The sequence below is a fragment of the Centrocercus urophasianus genome, unplaced genomic scaffold (genome assembly GCF_019232065.1).
Source record: "Centrocercus urophasianus isolate 14NV4802_14NV808 unplaced genomic scaffold, USGS_Curo_1.0 seq_1230, whole genome shotgun sequence".
Classification (NCBI taxonomy): Eukaryota; Metazoa; Chordata; class Aves; order Galliformes; family Phasianidae; genus Centrocercus; species Centrocercus urophasianus.
In genome coordinates, this window is record NW_024884399.1 from 5,691 (window position 1) to 25,859 (window position 20,169).

The 20,169-nt window shown below is 50.2% G+C and overlaps 1 protein-coding gene across 1 annotated transcript; it reads right to left on the reverse strand.

Annotated features, from left to right (window-relative positions):
* Positions 1-1,989: 1,989 nt before the first annotated feature.
* On the reverse strand, positions 1,990-14,731 carry LOC122156488 (GEM interacting protein). Its single transcript, XM_042811238.1, has 20 exons — positions 14,449-14,731; positions 14,246-14,321; positions 13,378-13,441; positions 12,538-12,663; positions 12,238-12,302; positions 11,987-12,097; positions 11,630-11,710; positions 11,240-11,428; positions 10,183-10,320; positions 9,124-9,314; positions 8,784-8,887; positions 8,536-8,622; positions 8,273-8,371; positions 8,054-8,193; positions 6,860-7,048; positions 6,637-6,774; positions 6,336-6,532; positions 5,275-5,569; positions 3,861-3,972; positions 1,990-3,667 (listed from the first exon to the last, which is right to left on the reverse strand). Exons 1-20 carry the CDS (start codon positions 14,646-14,648, stop codon positions 3,195-3,197), a joined length of 3,075 nt encoding a protein of 1,024 aa, XP_042667172.1. The 5' UTR covers positions 14,649-14,731; the 3' UTR covers positions 1,990-3,194.
* Between the last annotated feature and the right edge of the window lie 5,438 nt (positions 14,732-20,169).

Genomic DNA, 20,169 nt, shown 5'->3' on the forward strand with positions numbered 1-20,169 from the left:
GCCCAGCAGAGAGAACTCACAGGGAAATGCTTCCAAAGTCAACAGACCTCTCCCTCCCCTTCATTGCACCTCTGTTTTCTCAAGGCAGCGTTAATGGCTTTCGTGGATTTCGTGTTTTCAAACAGAGCCAAAGGTTCTCCTTCAGCCTCACGGCTGCGACCGCTGCTGATGGTCAGGAGGTTTTTACTTCATCCCCCCTCTCCTCTTTGCTGCGACCCTCTCCTGGAATCCCGGGAATGTTAAAGAACTCTGCAAGGAGCATCACCCCCTCCTCCCCCCCCCCGCCCCCTTTGAGCCCCCTATGCCAGCAGAGCCAATTCCCCCCATTCATTCTTCCAAGCCTCAGCTGGCCCTGAGCTTCCCATTAATTCTCCCCACTTCCCAACTGGTTCAGGGGTTCCCAAATCCTCAGCGTGGCCCGATTCATCCCATTCATTCCTCCAATTCCCAGCTGGCCCTGAGATTCACAGTAACTCCCCCATTTCTCCAACTGGTGCAGAGATTCCCAGAGCCAATTCATCCTGCTCATTCTACCCAAGTCCCCAGCTGCAGAAATCCCCATTTATTCTTCCATTTCTCAACCACTGCAGGGATTCCTGTCAATTCTCCCCAGTTCCCCACTGGTGCAGGGATTCCCAAACTTTCAGTGAAGATCCGTTCCTCACATTCATTCTACCCAAGTCCCAGCTGGTGCAGAGATTCCCAGTAAGTGGGGATGGGGGTAGGGATGTCGGGATGAGGGTGGGGGTGTGGTGGGAGCGGGGACAGAAATGGATTTGGTATGGGGATGGGGGTGGGGATAGGGATGGAGATGGGGTGGAATGGGGATGGGGACAGGGATGGGGATGAGATGGGTTTGGGATGGGAATGGAGGTGGGAAAGGTGTGGGGATGGTGACAGAGGTGGGATGGGCTTGAATTGGGGGACAGAGTGGGATGGGGATGGGGGTGGGATGGGCTTGGGATGAGGATGAGGGTGGGCGTGAGATGGGGAGGAGCGGGAGAGGGGGTGGGGGGGGCTTGGGATGAGGATGAGGGTGGGCTTGAGATGGGGATGAGCTTGAGACAGGGTTGGGGATGGGGTGGTTACACTGAGCTCTGAATTCACATTGCCTCAGCGGGGAAAAGCAGAAGCCTGAAACAGGAAGGGAGGAAGGGAGGAAGGGAGGAAGGGAGGAAGGGAGGAAGGAAGGAAGGAAGGAAGGAATCTTGAGATTTCTGTGGCTCCCCAGTATTGTATGAGGAATGCTGCTGTGCAGATCTGAGCCGCAGGGCTGGAGCTCCGTGGGGTGCTGCTGTGAAAGCAGCGTTAGTAGCCAACAGCGTGTTTGTTTTCCTTCTCTGTAGTAGAAATTAGGGACATGGCCATCAGACGCTTATGGTGGTCCACAGCACAGACCCTGGAGGGTCCTTGTCCCTCCCCACACATCAGTGGGGCTGAGGTCGTTCCTTTGAAGCTCAGCTCCAGCCTAGAGGGGGTGGGAGAAGAAGAGGAAATGATGGTTCTCCTCCCTGCCAAGCTGCTTGGAAATTCAGCTTTTCTCCTGCCAACCCAAACCCTGTCCACTGAGGCTGGAGGACAGCGAATCCCCATCCAAATTCTCCCCGCACAACAACGGGTCCTGGCAGCTGTGTAGCTCTGCTTTGGCGGCTCAACCCGTGACCAAATCGCTGGCAAACAGCAAGCAACGAGGAGTTGCAGGGGGAAGGAAAGCATGTTTTCTCTAATAGCACTTCTGTATGCATTGGAAGGGAAAGCAAAGTGCTCTACACCCCCCCTCCCCAGCTCCTCCTATGGAGGACGAACCTCTGCCTCATCTCCATCAGCAGAAGGAAATTGGAGATTTAGGAGGAGAACCATTCGGGTTCGACTGGTTCCTCGCATGGGAAAGCAACGCCTTTGTTTTGTGGGGAGCCGAGAGCACCCAGTGCTTCTAATAATAGTGCCCTGAGTGTTTGCTTAAGCTCATGGAACAAATACAGGGGAAAGTTGTAATAAAACACCCAGTAATTTATTATAGAAGCTCTAGGGTCGGTGATAACTTAGTATTCAAAGCAATATATTCACAAATGTACATTGCTCCAGAGATGCAAACTCTGATAACCCAAACTGTACAGATAGGACCAAGAGATCGTCAGCGTTTCTCTTTACAGCTTTGTTAAGAGAAAGGGCTGAAATGGTTTCTGCTGATGAGGTGAGAGAGGAGTTGGGTTGCTGAACCTCTTCGGCTGGTTGGGAGAGCAGAGTTTTCCCTCCTGGGTTGGGAGAGCCAAAGGTTTCCCTTTGGATTCAGAGAGCAAAAGGCGTTCCTTCTTGGGTTGGGAGAGTGGAAGGTTTCTCTTTTTGGGTTGCAAGACGGGAAGGTTTCCCTTTGGGTTGGCACCTCCACTCCTCTCCCAGTCACTGCCAACACTGCAGCGTTTTGCTGCCCAAATTTCGTGCAGATTTCCTCTGCCTTTGGCTGTAACGCCATCCCACAGTGCCCAGTTATCCCCAGGGACGCCGTAGGAAGACTCTCCTACATGCATGCGTGTGTCACGAGATGGCACTGTAGGACCGAGTTCCTATTGCTGCGCAGAAAATCTGCTGCAGGGAGGCAGAAATTGGAGCAATCCCCGTGCAGGTGGGATGGAGACCCAGCAAGTTGGGGTGCCCTTCTTGTAGGGTGCTGTAAGGTGAAGAGAACCCTCTCATCCACCGTGGGTTCCTCTCCTTCGTGACAAAGCCAGCCTCATAAGCAGTGCAGAGGTTGAAGATGCAAGGGGAATAGAGCCGAATAGTTGGGAGAAATGGGAGCTGTGTGGCAGCTCTTACACTTTATCCGGCAGTGTATTCACACGTGGCTTCTTGCTGATGGGAACTCCAGCAACATCCAGATCAGAATGGTCAGCCTGGATGACCTCAGAGATCTTTTCCAAGCTCCATGATCCCACGATTCTACCCAGACCGCCCGTGTTTCCTTCACTCCTGGAACGTTGCGTGGGGAGATGTTGGGTTTGAGTTGGATTTTTCAAGCAATGAACAAATCCTGGGCTCACTCAAAGTCTGCCAGGTCAACCCAAGCCTTGTTTCCTCCCCGCGCTGCACGTACAGATGTGGGATGCTGTTCTCACCCCACATCTCTTTACTTCCCCCTTTCTGCAGCAGCATCTCAGTGGGACTGCAGTCCTCTCCTCTCCTCCCAGCTGTTATCCTTATAGGATTTTCTCTGGGATTATCTCCGGGCCGAATTTCACCTCTTTCTCACCCGAAGAGAGCCCTGAGGACGCCGAAACCTCATCAGCTTTAAACTTGGAGATGATCCTGGCTGTTTCCTCGGTGATTTGGAAATGTTTGAGCTGTTTCCCTCGATGCCTGAGGGCGTTCATGTCCGGAGAGCTGTTCCTGCTCCTCGTCCTCTCTTCCAGGATCTCCTTCCCCATACAGGCGCTGTCAATGGGGCTGCCTTCTGCCCCAGAGTCCGTTGCCATGCTGGGTGATGTGGTAGCTCTCAAGGGCAAGCTGGAAGGCTTGGGGATGTGTGGTCGTGCTTTTGGTTGCGCTCGGGCGTATTTCACGGGCTGACGGCTGAAATGGCCCCGTGGCTGCGTCCCAAAGGCTGGCTCTGAATCACTGCCTGCCTTCTCCTCTGGGTCCTCCAGCTCGGAGCCGACGCTCACATTCACCTCTGAAGACAAAGAAAATCAGAGCGTTGAGATACGTTCGCCGCGACAAATAACGCTGGCCAACGTTTCCTCTCGCTGCTAAGATGCTGGAAGTCCTGAAGCGTTACCAGCCTAAAACTCCCCTTCCCAAACGTAGGAATCAGACCCATATTTTATAGCTCTCCACCCACACCAGCATCGTGAGCAATGCTTTACCTCCACCCTCGGAGCTCTGGGCACCGTCCAACGTGAATCCATCGATGGCCTCTCCAGAAGATGAGATATCGGATGCGTCGTCCACGCTGCAGCTGTGCTTGGAGGAGGGATTCTGTCAGGACAAAGCCACGAAGGACACTCATTTGTCATGAAGATACACTCTGCTCCCCACTTCACCCCCAGTGTCGTTGTGGCTGCGTGAATGGGGGATGGATTGAGCCGAATGGAGGAGACTGCTTGAGTTGAAAACGCCCTGATCCCTTTTGGGTTATCGGTAAGAGGGAATAGGGAGTGGGCAGAAAGTCACGGGGTTTTGGGGGCGGTCACAGAATGTGCCCCAAAGCGGTCACTGCTTCACATAGGGCTGAGGTTGTGCAGTGCTGACACAACCCGCTTCAGAGTGAGGAGGGGGGATGTCAGGAACCAAGCGGTTAATTGCAGCGCTGTCGTTAGGATGAAGTGCACGTGGGATGGAGAAGGACACGGGGATGCTTGGGAGCTGCCAGGAACCAATGTGAGTCTGCACAAAGATTGGGACACCCAGACAAGGGCTCTAGAAATCAGGGTTTTATTCGTCACAAAATGAGAGCGCCCTTAGAAGCAGCTCCCCTTCCTGAAGGTTTGCGCCACTCAGCTTTGCGAAATGGCCACAAAAACGGAAAATAGTCCAAGGCAACAGCTGTGCTTTTGGGACCCTCTTGCACGCAAGATCCACAACTCAAAGCGGGAGGCAGAGAGCCCTGAACCACAATCCATACCCTTTCACTTTAGGAACAAAATTCCCCCTCTTTCTCCCACCGAACCAGCGGTGAAAAGGAGGGAACGGCCGCGTCCGGCTCGAATGCTGACTTGTTGGGTTGTTTTTTTTCTCCAAGTGCTGGAAGATGTGCAAACCATGGTGATAAAATGGCTGTGGATCTTGGGAGGAAAGGAAAAAAGGATCCAAGGCCACTGTTCAGGAACGCAGAGGGTCCCATAGGGTTCTACAGGGGAACCCTACAGAGTTTGGGGGTCAGGAATGCAGAGGGCCCTGCTGGGTTCTACCAGGGAATCCGTTGGGTTTGGTGTGCCCATAGCTGCTTCCAAATGGTGGCGCTGTCTACAGCAGTGTCCAGAATAATTCAGCACGGAGAACCCTCCAATTTTTCAGAAATGGGGTCTAAAACGTGGAACAGAAGCACCACCCAGAGTGGTCTGAGGAGCTGATGGGTGACACATCGCTTAGAATTCATTCTCATTCTCCCACTCCATGTGCAGCTCCTTCCTCTTGGAGTAACCCTCTGATAACAAATGCGTTTTTTGGGTTTGGGGAGATTTGTTTTTTGGGGTTTTTTTTTGTGCAAAAAGTTCTTTCTCTGCTGGTCCACCTCTACAGCAGGGTCAGTAAGCCCAGCTCAGTGTCTGCAAGCTCTACCTCTAGAGTTACACTCTGGGCTGTGATTTGGCTCCGCTGTCCTTCATCCTTCTCTGTCGGCGCTTCTTGCAGAAGGTTTTCACACCCGAGGGATAAGGATGAGGGCAGGTCCTCCATCCCAAACACCCTTTCGTAGTTCTGGATGAGAAACTCCACGATTTGGGCTTGATACCCGGAGTCAACAAGGCAGGACATGGAGACGTCGCTCCCTGAGCCCGGCCGGATCAGAGTGGGGCCAAACACGATGCCCAAGTTGTTTGGGGACATCTTGTTCTCTTCATATTTCTCTGCCACCCTGGGGAAGGGAAACAGGTCTGAACACATTGAGGATACAGACGGAATTGAATGAACCACCCCCTATTTCACAGCAAAGAGAGAAATCCCATCTTCCACAGGGAACAGGGCTCTGATTCGTGCATGGAAATTCCAGGTACAAACATTAAAATCTGTCTGGACAGTGCAATTCTAACGTGTTCTGAGCTGGGTGAAAGGGACGCGATTTATTTTATCATTTGACTTCTTAATCTGTGCTTTATGAGGAGTTAACAGCAGGGAGCTTCTATTTCCTGGTCGTTAAAGCTTTCTCCTAATTGCTGCAAGACTCCTTTCCACATCCTTCGAGGGACTGGGTTTAGAGGACACAGCTGTGATGAGTTGATGGTTAGGTTTGATGATTTCGGAGGTCTTTTCTAACCTTAGCGCTTCCATGATCCCAAAATCCCACCCCAAGGTCCAATCCCAAATTCCCACTCCGACATTCAATCCCAAAATCCAGCTGCCCAAACGCAGACCCAAAATGCCACCCCAAAATGAGTCGAATGGTTGGACTGGACGATCTTAAAGATCTTTTCCAACCTTAATGACTCTATGATCGAGTGGGCGAAAGGTCAGTGGTTGGATACGATGAACTTGGAGCTCTTTTCCAACCTTAATGAGTTTGTGATTGAGTGGGTGATGGGTCAGCGGTTGGATATAATGACCTCAGAGCCCTTTTCCAACCTTAATGACTCCATGATAAATGTATTTTAATTTACCCTCCTCAGCACCAGCACTCTCCTCACCTGTACAGGTGTGCAATGAGATGCCGCAGGGTGTTGTAGTTGCTCCCAGGCAATTTGCTCAGCAAGTCTTTCATGCTCTGGATGGGATCTGAGGGGAAACTCGTGCAGTCCACCTTCTCTTCCCCAGCTTTTTGCAGCTCTTTGGCAAGCGCAATGAGGTTGTCGTAGAGCTGGTATGGCAGAATGGGTCCCGAAAGCTACAACGAGAGGAGGAAGACAATGAGTTACTTCATCCCACCGGTCCCACGCTGCGGGATGGGGTCAGCTGGGAGCTGCCCATTGGCGGATATTTGGCACCCACTTCCTTCAGGAAATGCTTCAGGACGCCGGTGATGTCGTGGGGGGAATGCTCGGAGAGCTCCACCAGGCTCCTGCCGTTCTCAAACGCTTGGCACAGCTTTTCCACCCGGGCTTTGGATCCGCTTATCCTGTAGATCCCCTGGGAGGAGAGGAGAGGGGCGGGCATTCCAGCTCCTGGGCACGAAGAGCGGAGGAGATGCTCAGCAGAACAACTCTCCGCTCACCTGCACTCCCAACGCACGAGCTTCGATTTCAGAGGTGCACTTCACCACGATGAAGGGAACCTCCTCCGGGAAGTCTCGAGGAACTTGGGTGAAGTCAATGCCAAAGAGAGGCGCCCGGTTGGGCAGCTTCTTGTGTCCGCAGGTGACCAGCAGGTTCTCCAGACACTTCTTGTGGCACGTCAGGTAGCACTGAAATGGCAGAAACTGCTTTGAGTTGTACTCTGATTGCAGTCCAGCCCTTTGGCGACAGCTGAGCCCAGCATTGGGTCCGCTGCTCCAGATGGGGCCTCCCCAGTGCAGAGCAGAGCGGAGAAGCACCTCCTTCACCCTGTTGGCCATGCTCTGGGCAATGGAATCTGAGCTGCCATTAGCCTTCTTGGCCACCAGAGCACACAGCTGGCTTGTGGTCAGCTGTAGGTCAACCGTTGGTCAACCTCTTGGCCACCATCTGCCTTCTTAGCCACCATCAGCCTTCTTGGCCACTGCTGACTCATGGTCAACCCATTGCCCACCACTGGAGTCGACCTGTTGACCATTATTGGCCCTTCTTGGCCATCAGGGCACACTGCTGACTCACGGTCAACCCTTGGTCAACCCGTTGGCCACCACTGGAGTCGACCTGTTGACCATTATTGGCCCTTCTTGGCCACCAGGGCATTTTGCTGACTCACGGTCAACCACCGGTCAACCGTTGGTCACCAAAGCCTTGAACCTTCTCTGCAGAGCTCCTTTTCACAGCTCAGCCCCCAACCCAGATGAATGCACACAGTTGTTGCCCCCCAGATTCTGACCCCTCCCCCTGCCCTTGTTCAACGCCATCTGGTTTATATCTGCCCAACCCTCAGACTGTCCAGGTTCCACTGAACAGCAGCATGGCTCTCTGAGGTGGCAGCCACCCCTCCCAGCTCCGTGCCACCACCAAACATTCTGTGGGCACGCTCCATCCCTTCACCCTGCTGACTGATGGAGAAATCAAACGTGACTTTCCCCATTCCCTTTTCCACCCAAGCCCCATGCTGCTTTCTTGGTACCGTTTTGGGCAGCTGGTGTCTTACTTACGGACCCGAAACTGCACCTCGTGTCACCAGAGGGGAAAAAGCACAAGATTTTATGGGGTGAGGGGAAGTCTTACGTTCCTACAGGGAGCTCCTCATCACCCCGCGGTGCCACACGAGGTGCGATGACAGCTCTCACCTCCTCACACTCGAAGCCGTTGACCATGAAAGTGTCACACTCTCTGCACTTGGTTGGTCCCCGCAGTTTCCTGAGTCGATGGGTCTGCGCTGCGCTGGAGAGGAGAGCGTTCCTGAACTGCTGCTGGGATGTGCCATTTTCTGCAGGAACAGCATGAAAGCATGAGGAGGAGTCGGTAGGTCAGTGGGAAAGCACAGTTTTCCATCTGGTCAGGCTCACCGTTTTCAGAAGTTTGCAGTGAATCTCTCTCTTCAAAGTCATCCGAGGAGGACATGGTGCCCGTGGACGAAGCTTTCAGCAGTTTCCTGGTGGAGTTTCCTGGAGATAAGAGAAAATACAGAGAGCTGTTCCCATCCTCGCGATCTCCTTTGCGGTTTGGTGTCTGCTCCATTCCCATCCTCGAGGGTTTTTTAGTTTATTGTGTTGGGTTTTTTGTTTGTTTGTTTGTTTGTTTAAGAGAGGGCATCTTGTGCAGCTCTCACCTGGACTGGAGCTGGGAGAATCCAGGGATCGTGACTCACAGCTCCCACCGAGGCTCTCCGTGTCGCTGCAGAGGGATTTGTTCACACCTACAGAAGGCAGACATGGTGACCAAACACCCCCAGCAAACCTTGGGGTAACGGCTGAGAATCGCAACTGGATAACAGCAGCACTTAAATTAAGCGATAGGAGCTCAAATTAAAAAGAAAAAAACAGGTTTTTTTTCTTCAATTCAACCCACTCTATTCACCATTTGGGGAGATCTGCCTTCTGGGTGCGTCCTCTGGGGTGCTCCCATCCTTGCTGCATCCTGTATAATGCAGTGGTGTCTTCTTTTTGTTGCTGGGAGGAGACCTGGGGAGGGATTGCAAATGGTTTTCTGTCAGTGCAGGATAAGGAATGGCATCTCATGGTGGAGATGCTTTCTGGTTACCGGAGATAAAGCATCCGTTTCAATCCGGTTATGAGGTATAAGCTGAGTTTTCAAGGGAACTAAACACTAAACTGAAAAAAAAAAAGCATTTGGTTGGTGGAATTCCACCTGCAGGGAAAGCACTGAAGCAACCCAGCTTCAACCCATTTCTTCTCACCTCTGCCCTCCAGAGGAGAACGGCTCGAACTCAAAATGCTCCATGGGAATGTCTTTCTTCTGCAGAGCCTGGATGAACTCCAGGTATTTCTCACCCACTCTGTATGGCTTGCAGACCTCATACAGGTGCTGGTATCCCACTGGAATCCGTTCTGACTGAGTCTGCCTCTGCTTAAACATCCTCAACGTGACCTTATTGGAGAAAGGAGGGGATGAAAACTGCGTTTTCTGCCCAGGTGCTTTTTCTTCACTTGGACCTCATTGGATTGGCTTGAAGGTTTCTTCCAACCCACCACTCCACGGTTCTGTGACCTTTAAGGTCCTCTCCAATCCATTCCGTGATTCTGTGATCTTTAGGGTCCCATCCAACCCAGCCCACTCCACAATTCTAAGGTTCTGTGATCCCTGGGGTTCCTTCCAACGCATTGCTGCTCAGTGGTCTCCAACCCATTCCATGGTTCCATATTCTTTACCTTTCCAACCCAACCATTCTATGGTTCTGTGATCTTTAGGGTCCATCCTAACTCACTCCATGGTTTTGTTGTTCTATGATCTTTAGGGTCCTTTCACATCCATTCCGTGGTTCTGCGACCTTCAGGATCCCTTCCAAACCAACTCACTCCATGCTTCCATGGTTCTGTGATATTTAGGATCCCTTCCAACTCAACCACTCCACGGTTCTACGGTTCTGTGATCTTTAAGGACCCTTCCAACCCAACCCACTCCGTGATTCTATGATTTTTAAGGTCTCTTCCATCCCTACCTATCCTATGATACTTTTGCTTGATGCTTTCATTCTCTTCTAAGGATGGGGGTACAGGAGCAGGGCATAGAAATTATCTGTGACTCTTTGTTTTCCTGTGGGTATCCACCCTCCAACCAGCAATAACTGCATACATTTCAAGCAACAGGTAAACCCAGAGTACTCTCTAATTTCACCTGCTGGGGAATGCCCAAACAAAGGGAGGTTCCACAGTAAAACACGCAAGAACCTCATGGTCTTATCCCAAAGAGTGTTTTTCTCTGAAACGAGGATCGAAGGAGAAATTACGAGACGTACCCACGTCAGCACCTCATCTCCTTGGTAAATGAGCTTCCGAATGTGGGAGACGATCCGCGCCCGCACCTTCTCCAGTTCCTGGCGCCGAAAGTTGGCGTCGTTGATGCACGTCTTGTACAAAGATTCTGCCTCCAGAACCTGCGTGTGGTGAGAAGCAGAGAAAGGAGGAGAATGTCAGCGGGATGGGAGGGAAGCAGGAGGAGCAGCAGCTGGCTCCAAGCTCCTCACCTCACTGTAGAAACAGAATGGGTTGGGTTGGAAGGGACCATAAAGATTATGGGACCTTGGAATGGGCTGGGTTGGAAGGGTCCTTATAGATCATAGAACCATAGAATGGTTGGGGTTGGAAGGGTCCTTAAAGATCACAGAACCAGAGAAATGTTTGGGGTTGGGTTGGAGGTGTCCTTATGGATCACAGGACAATGGAACCATCAAAAGGTTGGGTTGGAAGGGTCCTTATAGATCACAGGACCGTGGAGCCATAGAATGGTTGGATTGGAAGGGTTCCTGTAGATCATAGAACAATAGAATGGTTTGGGGTTGGGTTGGAAGGGTCCTTGAAGATCACAGAACAATGAAACCATCGAAAGGTTGGGTTGGAAGGGTCCTTATAGATCATAGAACAATAGAATGCATTGGGTTGGAAGTGTCCTTAAAGATCACAGAACCGTGGAACCATAGAATGGTTGGGTTGGAAGGGTTCCTGTAGATCATAGAAAAATACAATGGTTTGGAGTTGGGTTAGAAGGATCCTTATAGATCACAGAACCATGGAGTCATAGAGTGGTTGGGTTGGAAGGGTCCTTATAGATCACAGAACAATAGAATGGTCGGGTTGGAAGGGTCCTTAAAGATCACAGAACAATAGAATAGTTGGGTTGGAAGGGCTCTATCACTCTGCCCATGTGAATTCTCTCTTCCTCCTGTTTATTAGATCCCCTCAGGCTCTGGAAGGCCACCAGGAGGTCTCCCTGGAGCCTTCTCCTCCCCATCTGAGCACCCCCACCTCCCTCCACCTCTCCCCCCATAGCAGAGGTGCTCCATCCTCACGTGTCACCTTGGCTTGCGCCTCCTCGCAGGAGCGCCGTCGCTTCTCCAGCTGCTTGGTGGCGCTGCTGGGGCTGATGACGGCCGAGTTCTGGCACCCATCCTCTGCCTTTGCACTCAGGTGCTTGGCTTTCTCCAGCTCCTCGCAACGCTGGATGTACTGCAGGCGGGATTTGCGCAGCAAGGACAGGGATTCGTTCTTGAACAGACAAAGGGAGATTTAGGAGCGATGCCTGGGGGAAAGCACCCGTCTCCAATGCTCTCTCTTCTTCTCCTCCCACAGTTTAGGTGCCCTAATGGAGTTCTTAGCAGGATGCATGTTGCATTATTCAGATTTTTATCTTTCTTTTTCCCCAGTTTTGAGCGGTCAGAGGATCGCGCCCATCTTTCAGCCCCTTACCATCCTCTTCTGCTCCTTTATCCACTGATCTTTGAACTCTTTCCTCCACTTCTCGATCTCGTTCTTCTTGGCCGACAGAGGCTGCAGAGGAGTCACGGTTAGGGTGGAACATTAAGAATCTTGTAGGTCAGAAAAGACCCCTAAGATCGTCAAATCCATTTCCTGGGAAATGGCCAAATGCACCAGACGGCTGAGGGCACAAGATTAGAACCCAACCACTGGAAGATGTTTCCTTTTCCCTTCTTTGTATCTCTTTCTCTCTTCCCATTAACCCAAATGAGGATAAATCCCCTCGGTTCGGTCACTCCAGTACCCCAGACTTGAGAATCCTCCCATGGCCATCCATAAATGCGGCACCTGGTAGAATTCCTTCTGTTGCAGCAACCCCACCGTCTCACTGGCTGCATTTCCAATCTTGATATCGTGCTCCAAGACCATCATGTAGAGCGCCCGAAGAGGCATATTGGACTGCAGAAACAACAACAAAAACAGGGCGTCAAACAGCGGATCATCCCCTCAGCTCCCCTAAATTTGGGAGCTTTCTTTATCTGTGCGTGGATCTGCAGCAGCAACACGGCTTCCTCACAGGGAAACCCCAAGGATTCTACCTGGTGGATGATGGCGTTCCGTCCCGACTCCGCTATCTTCACGACCCCTTTGGCAAACTCGGTCTCTGTAAGAGGGCAGAGGGGATTGGAAGCCAGCGGAAAGGTGAGCGCCAACGCGTTGCTCGTTGGGATCATTTTGGGAAGGAAATAATTCCCCCTCTTTGCCTTAGCAAAACAAAAATAAGTTTCTCATCGCTCTGCCTTTGCTCGCAACGCAGCACCCTTGGCTGTGATTTATGAAAAAGCCACGAAGTGTGTATATAAAAATGAACAGCATGCGAGCTGTGCAGCCCCACTCACCGTAATTCAGGCGTCTCTCGATCCAGCTGAGGAGCTCCTTGACGTATTTACACCACATTTTGGCGTACGCCAGGGCCGCATCGACGCCGCCTTGGCATTTTATCAGCATTTCATCCGCCTCTTCCACTGCAAAAAGATCCCGCGCGGGCGCGGCGTGGCTACGCTCAGCGCACTGAGGTTCCCCAAGGGTGGGAGAAAGGGAGTCTGGAGGTTTGGTGCTGCGTAATTCTCAGATAGCAGCCGTAATATGAAATAAAGGAAGGGTTTTCCCTCAATAGTCACCATGGTCCATTTGGTGGCGACCCCAGCATTGCTCCAGGCAATTTAGGCACATATACTCCTCTGCCACCCCTTCTGATCCATATGTTGGTTTAATTTGGAAACCAGAAGGGAAAGACCTTGCCCACTGTTGGGTGAAGATGGATGGAGACGCAGGAAGGACTCACATCCCTTGGCAGAACCCAAGGGGAAACGGATCTGAACACATTCAGAGCTGAAATCTGTGAGGAATCCGCTTAGAAAACCTTTTTTTCTTATTTTCTGTGCAGAAACTTCACACGAAGAAAAAACCAATTTAATGTCATGCTTTATGGTGCCAACAGCAACCACTGAGAATCGTCCCAATGGGCAACAGAAGGGGATGCCCCCAGTTCTACCCCAAACCTTTCAGAATTCACTTCTCAGTGCCTCAGAACCTCAAGAGAGGGCCATTAATGAGGCATTAATGAATAATAATAAGGGGAAGTTCTGCTGCAGCAGCAGGACCACTGAGCTCGGAACTGTTGACCGATGGATCAAGCGTCCTGGTGTCACCTTTTGGGTTTTAATTCATGACTTTACCTGTCAGGTCTCCCTGCGTTTGTCTCTCTGGACTGCTTTTGCTTTTGGGGAGATCTTCACTTGGCTGTGGGGGGGGAAAAACAAAGACAAGAAAACAGAGAGGAAATGGTGAAGGAAAAGGCAAAGTTTGGGGGGATTTTGATAAGAATTCAGTCGGAGATTTCATTTCACTGAATCGGGCAACCTGGTTGGTGGGGATGGTGGGGTTGGAAGAATAAGAGGCTGATGTTTGATGGGGGGAAAGCAGCATGATGTAAAGTCTACCATGAAACCCTGAGGAAGCGCTTCATGAACAGAGGGAGATTAAGGTTGGAATCAGAAGATATTCAATTTTTTAATGAAGTTTATCTCTGGGGATGATGTAATCTAGTGAGAACGGTGGCTGTTAGATATAAAATTAATTTTCCTGCCCCTTTATTCACACAGAAGAGCACAAAACGAGGCTCGCCGCCCGCATCGCGCGAGTCCCACATGGCCCAAAAGGGGCAGAAAAACAACAAAGTTCTATTTTAAAGGACTTCTGTTGCTGAAGGATGGAATTTTAGGTCAACAGAATCCAAACAGGGCGTCGAACAGAATGTGCCATGTTCTCCAAATCGAATGCACCAAATTGGGCCATGTTCTACACACACCAAATTGTTTCCACTCAGCTTTACCTGCTCTGCCACCACCTCTCCTCTACCAACAAATTGGGATACCGTTATTTTCTGTCTGCTCACTTCAGAGCCACGGCTATTCTGTTTTTCTGATCATCTCCCAGAAGACTTTGGGTGACAAAACTACACCACTGTGGCTAATAATAATAATAATAATAATAATAATAACAATGATAATTTCCTCTCTAAAACAATCCTCATCTTTTGCCTACCTCAACGATCTCCCTTTCCATGGGCAGCTCTGCATCCCCACTGCCATCGGCGTCACCGATGAACAAATCCACTGTCCTGTCGAGCAAAAAGCAATGAAATAAATCATAGAGGTTGGGAAAGGCCACTGAAATAATCCGTCCCTGCCACGGATGAAGGCTTCAGTGACCCAAAAGTTGGGTTCTGCCCCTCTTTCTCTACGTACGCGTTTCCAATCGAGATCTCGATGGCATCCAGGCTGCGGAATATCTCACTGTAGCGCTTCTTGTTTTCAGGTGCCCTTTCTTGATGGTCGAGACCTGAGAATGAGGAAGAAATCATTTCATAGAAAGCCAAGAGCTCCTTGAGGTCTACGGAACGGTTTCTGGAGGTGCAGAGGAACGCGGTCGAGCTCCACTCTGCCATGGGGATGTGACAAATTGGGATGTCCTGGTGAGGTGCAACCAGGTGATGCCCAGCATGAAATGGGATTCGAAAGAAAACACTGGATGAGAAATTTCCCAGCGTTCCTTGGATGATGGAAAATGAGTGTGTGGATATCAACAGGAGACATCTGTGCTGCTTTATGGCTTCCAAGCGGACCTGACAGTTGTTAAAACTGTGCAGAAAGCTTTGTGACGGCGGCTATGGGGTGAAGACCCCATAACACCACCAATGGGGTCAACGGCTCTGCGTCCCGGTGGAAGTGGGACACGAGTGGTGCCCCCCAGGTGGCCGCACGACTGGCACAAAGGAAGGAAGGGATCCATCCCAGACAGGAGCAGAAAGCAGACCAATGAGGTTCAACAAAGCTTTGTCGTCTTGAAGGACCCTTCCAACCCAACAGTGCTGTGATTCTCTGGATCTATGATCTTCAAGACTCCTTCCAACCCAAACCCAACCCAACCATTCTCTGTTTCTGTGATTTTCAAGGTCCCTTTCAATTCAGCCCATTCTATGATCTTCCAGGACCTTTCCAACCCAACTCATTCCGTGGTCCTATGATCATTCAGGACCTTCCCAACCCAACTCATTCCATGGTCCTATGATCATTCAGGACTTTTCCAACCCAACTCATTTCGTGGTCCTATGATCATTCAGGACCCTTCCAACCCAACTCATTCCATGATACTGCAATTCCACGATTCTCTGCCCTTTGTTCAGGGCTGGCAATGCACAGGGAGACCTGATGGAGGAGCTCATGGGGTACCACAACCTGCTCTGCACACACAGAAAGCAAAACAGAACTTCATGCATGGCACCGATCAGCAGAAGCGTTGGTAACCCAACAGTCAGCTTCTGAAGTGCAGAATTCACCTCTTCCTCATGCGTCACGTGTGCACGGAGGTTCCTCAATCCGATTTCTGGTGAAGATCTGCATTACTCCCCCAACGGGGGCAGTTCTGGGGGGCACACGAAATGGAAAACGGGCTCATCTCTCCGTGGGGGGCAGTGGGTTCCTCCCATGGACATTTGTAAGCTGTAAGCTCTGCCTGAGGCCGTGCATGGAGCAGGGCGGAGGTGACCACACGTGGTAATTAACGCTGCTCATTGGCCAGGTGTGTGTGTCACTGAGGGCAGAAGTAAAACTCTGCGTGGGCTGAGAGCTGCTGTAGAAAAGGGTAAAAAAAAACAACCTAAAAAAAACAGAAAACAACAGAAGAAAAAAACACTTTAAAGTATAGAAATGGGCAGCGGTGGTGAAAAACAAACAAAAGCAAGCTTCACTCTTCTTTGTCCTTTCAACATCCCAGGAAGCAGGATGTGGCTGACCTCAACCTGAAGTTGCTTCACTCGTTGTTGCGTTTGCAGCAGCGAATGTCACAAATGTCACCCCGATGGTGCTTGGAAAAGCCAGAAAAAGCAAAAAAAAAAAAGCAAAAAAAAAAAAGCAAAGTTTTTCCGTGTCAGCAGCGAGGGCCCGTCAACGCCTTTTGGCACTGGAGATCCAACAGCTGCAAATCTGAGGTTTGCCATTCTCGTGGGTAGGAACACACAGGGGGGGGCCATGGGAATATTCTCCTGTAAATAGAGGCCCCACCGCCCTCTTTGTCAGACGTTTCGTTCCTGAGTTCATTCTTTCTTTTGTGGAGTCCACGTGTTGAATTTGGCCGTGCAGAGGAGACGACTTTTTCCTGAAACAAGGCGCTAAATTTCTGCTGGTGCTGTTCCCAGTGATTTGGGCACCCTGGCAGCACTTCTTTTGTTGTCGTATTGGCCAAACAATGCGCCTGTTTCCTTGCTTTCTTGCCCCGAAATTGAGCACCATTAATTAATTGCAGCTTATGTTGCAGCCTCGCACACAACTCTGTCCTCTGAGGGAACAAAAATGCCAAGCGAGACGATCCTGAACCCTGAAAAAGCGCCTCTTAACACGTCAGATATTTTCTAACGCCAGATCAGTGATAATCCTTCCCTTTTTGAGTTCAGCATCCTCCAGTTTGCACGTGGGAATGCTCCCAAACGAGCCTCTGCGTTGTAGAGCAAATCACCTGCATTTCAGCTTCCTTTCTTTATGTGTTTTCACCCAAAAACAAACAGGAGTGCAAAACGGGGCAAAGATGCTCATTTTTGGCCACACAACGCAGCCATAAACTGCACCCAGCACCTCATTGGTGAATCAAAATCCCCACCTCCTGCTCTGCTGGGGGGGTGGAGGTCTATCAAAATTCTCCTTGTTCTTCTTCTGAATGTAAATACCAACTGTTCGTATTCCAAGACATAAATCTGAACTTAATAGTTTAATTGGAAGCCTCACGTCTTTCTTTGCCCTCTTGAGCAGATGTCTTTAATTTCTCTTGTTTACCAGCAGTGGGAGGTTGTACAACAGGAAGGAGTGACTCAACCCAGCAGTGCTGGCGATGGGGAGCGTGGAACATTTTGAAAGCAGCTCTTGGACAGACAGAGAAACAACGACATCAGCCTCCCCATCAAATCCTTCGTTTAACCCGAAGCAAAACGGTGCAAGCAGGAAGGCAGAGAAAGCGAAACGAAGGCGCGTCGCGATAAGGAAGCGGGGTCTCCCCAATCAGCCTGCAGGCTGCTCTCAAAGCAGAAAGGTGGCTCGAGAAATTAATGAAACTGAGAATACAAATCACTGTGTTGTTCTCGTTTAAACGAGTTTTTCTTAGAACTGTGACTTTTTTCCTAGACTTCCAAGGATGTCCGGTCTGCCCAGCACCACCGTGTCCACTCACAGAAGCATTAAGGTTGGAATAGGCCTCTGAGATTGTGAGTCCAACCATCAAACCTGTTCTAGGATTGGATCTGGGGGCTGAATTTGAGGGTTGGATCTTGGGATTGGATGTTGAGAGGGGTTTTGAAATCGCGGAGTCGTTAATGTTGGAGGAGACCTTGAAGATAATTAAGTCCGACCGTTGAGCCACCCTCACCATGCCCACCCATGGCATCACAAAATCACAGGATTATGGAGTCACCAAGGTCAGAAAAGACCTCGAAGAACATCGAGTCCAACCATCGGCACATTTTGGGGTGGGATTTCGGAATCATGGAATCGTTAGGGTTGGAAATGACCTCCAAGATCAAGTCCTACCACTGATCCGTCAGCATCGTTCCCGCTTAACCATGACCTTAAACAGAATTACAGAATCATCAAGGTTGGAAGAAACCTGTGAGATCATCAGCCCCACCATCAACCCATCCCCACCCACTGGATTAGCAAATCATGGAACCGTTAAGGTTGGAAATGACCTCAAGTCCAACCACGAAATCCATTTTGGGGCAGGATTTTAGAATCACGGGGTCATAAAGGTTGGAAAGGCCACTGAGCCTGACCGCCAACCCATCCCCATGGAATCGTGGGATCCCTCAGGTTGGCTTTGAGGCCTCCCAGCCTTGAGGTCAGCGATGTGAGGGCAGCAAATCAAGTCAGTTTGCACGGCAGGGGGTGTTGGAATAGGGGGTGATGCCTTTCGGTATCACCTTCAGCTTGGTCCTTTCCAACCCAATCCACTCCACGTTCTCAATTCCAAGGTGATTTTGGTTTAATTTCTTCTCATTTTCTCCATCACTCAACCGAGGGCAGAAATCCCACCTGTCCCAACACGGGGTCTGAAGGAAGCTGCAACGTCCTATGAGAACATCACAATATTTTTAGCAGCCCTTGTTCTGCAGCTCAGCAGAAGCATCACTTCCCTTTCAGCCGGGCCATGACACAACTGCCCCCAGCCCTCAGTTCAGCACCGCCGGCGGATTTTGGTATCACAGCTCTGCTGTGAGATTTCCTGGCAGTGCCTTCCTCTTCTCTGCACTCACTTTTGCAGTTTGCAACGCGATATCTGAAGTTTTTTCCACCAGGGCAAAGCTGGTTCTGCGCATGAGCAGGTGTAGAAAATCCACGTCTTGCAAACTTTTTTGGTTAAAAAAGCCAGGCCAAGAGAAAAACCTCTGACAGCCCAAATTGTCAGCGCTGCTTCTGGGTGAGATCCTCCCCCTGTAGCGAGGCTGCGCCGTTATGACTGTGCCTAATTGTGCCTTGCTCAGCATCTCCCTGCCCAGCTCAGAATCATCCCAGTTCCTCACCAATGCTGCTGTAGAACCAACAGTAAAACCACTTCCCATCAGCTCGATTTCTTGTATTCTCTGCACACTTCAATGGGGGGGGGGGTTAATGGTGAAAAAATGAATTTATAAATCAATCCATCACTGAGGAGGTCAGAGCTGCTAATTAACAGCTCCCAGCGGGCAGGAAATAATAGCAAAGTCAGTTGTAAACAGCAGCGTGCATTAACGAGGGGATTAACGAGACGTGTCGAGGGGGTGAGATGAGAATTTCCGCCTGCAGCATTAAAATAAAAGCGTGTGAGCTGCAAATGCTTCTCCGTTGGCGACAGAGGGAGGAACCAAAGACTCTCCTTGGCCAAGAATGGTAGGGATGAGGGAAATAATTCACACACAAAACTCCCATCGTTTTGGAGAATGGCCGAAAACCAACCCTGACGTACGAGGTTGTGTTTGGAGGGAGGAAATCTGCTGGTGCAGAGGGGGGCAGCCCAAAGGCAAAGGATGGGATTCTTGGTCAGATCTTCAACCTTTCACTAAGAAACCTGAAAAAACGCAGCTTAAGTCAGAGATAATCAATTAATCTGCAAGTGGGGCGGGTAATTAGCAAAATGGATGTGATTGCTAATTGATCCGGCTGTGGGATTGCTTCTAGAGGTCCCAGCCACGGCTCCTTTGTGGCCTTAGAATCATAGGGTCATGATGAATTTTATAAGCAATCCTCCTGCGTCGTGATCTGATGGTGGAGTGCCTGGCGAGATAACGATCATACCGCAACAATTCAGGCAGAATGCTGCTAATTAGCAAGCAATTGGGCTCAGAAAGGGCAGCAAGCAGCCTAATGCCTGCAAATTAATTGCAGGTGTCGTTTCTCCAGGGTGGAAAAGTGCCTCAAAATAAGCAGAGAGGGACCCAACAGGAGCTTTGCATGCAAATGCCGTGAGAAGGGTGAAATTCAGTCATGTTGATTCTGTTCTACAGATGATGGCCTAACAGATATTAATTTGGGCTTTGTCACAATTTTGGGTCAGAGGGACCCAATAGACAGCATGCAAAGTGTGACACAGAGAACACCGCGCCTCCTGCCTCCCAGAAATGAGGTGGTCTGCTCCATTTCCCTTTAGCCAAGGCAACGTCCAGTCCCAGTGCGTCAAATAATGTCATGAGAGAAAATTCAGGGAGAATTCAATGAAATTCGATGAGAATTCAGTGAGAATTTGGTGAGAATTCAAGAGAGATCAGTGAAATTCAAGAAAAAATTCAACGAAATTAAATGGGAATTCAATGAGGATTTGATGAGAGGTCAGAGAAATTCAATGAGAAGTCAACAAAATTAAATGAGAATTCAATGAGAGTTCAGTGAAATTCAAGAAAAATTCAACGAAATTAAATGGGAATTCAATGAGGATTTGATGAGAGGTCAGAG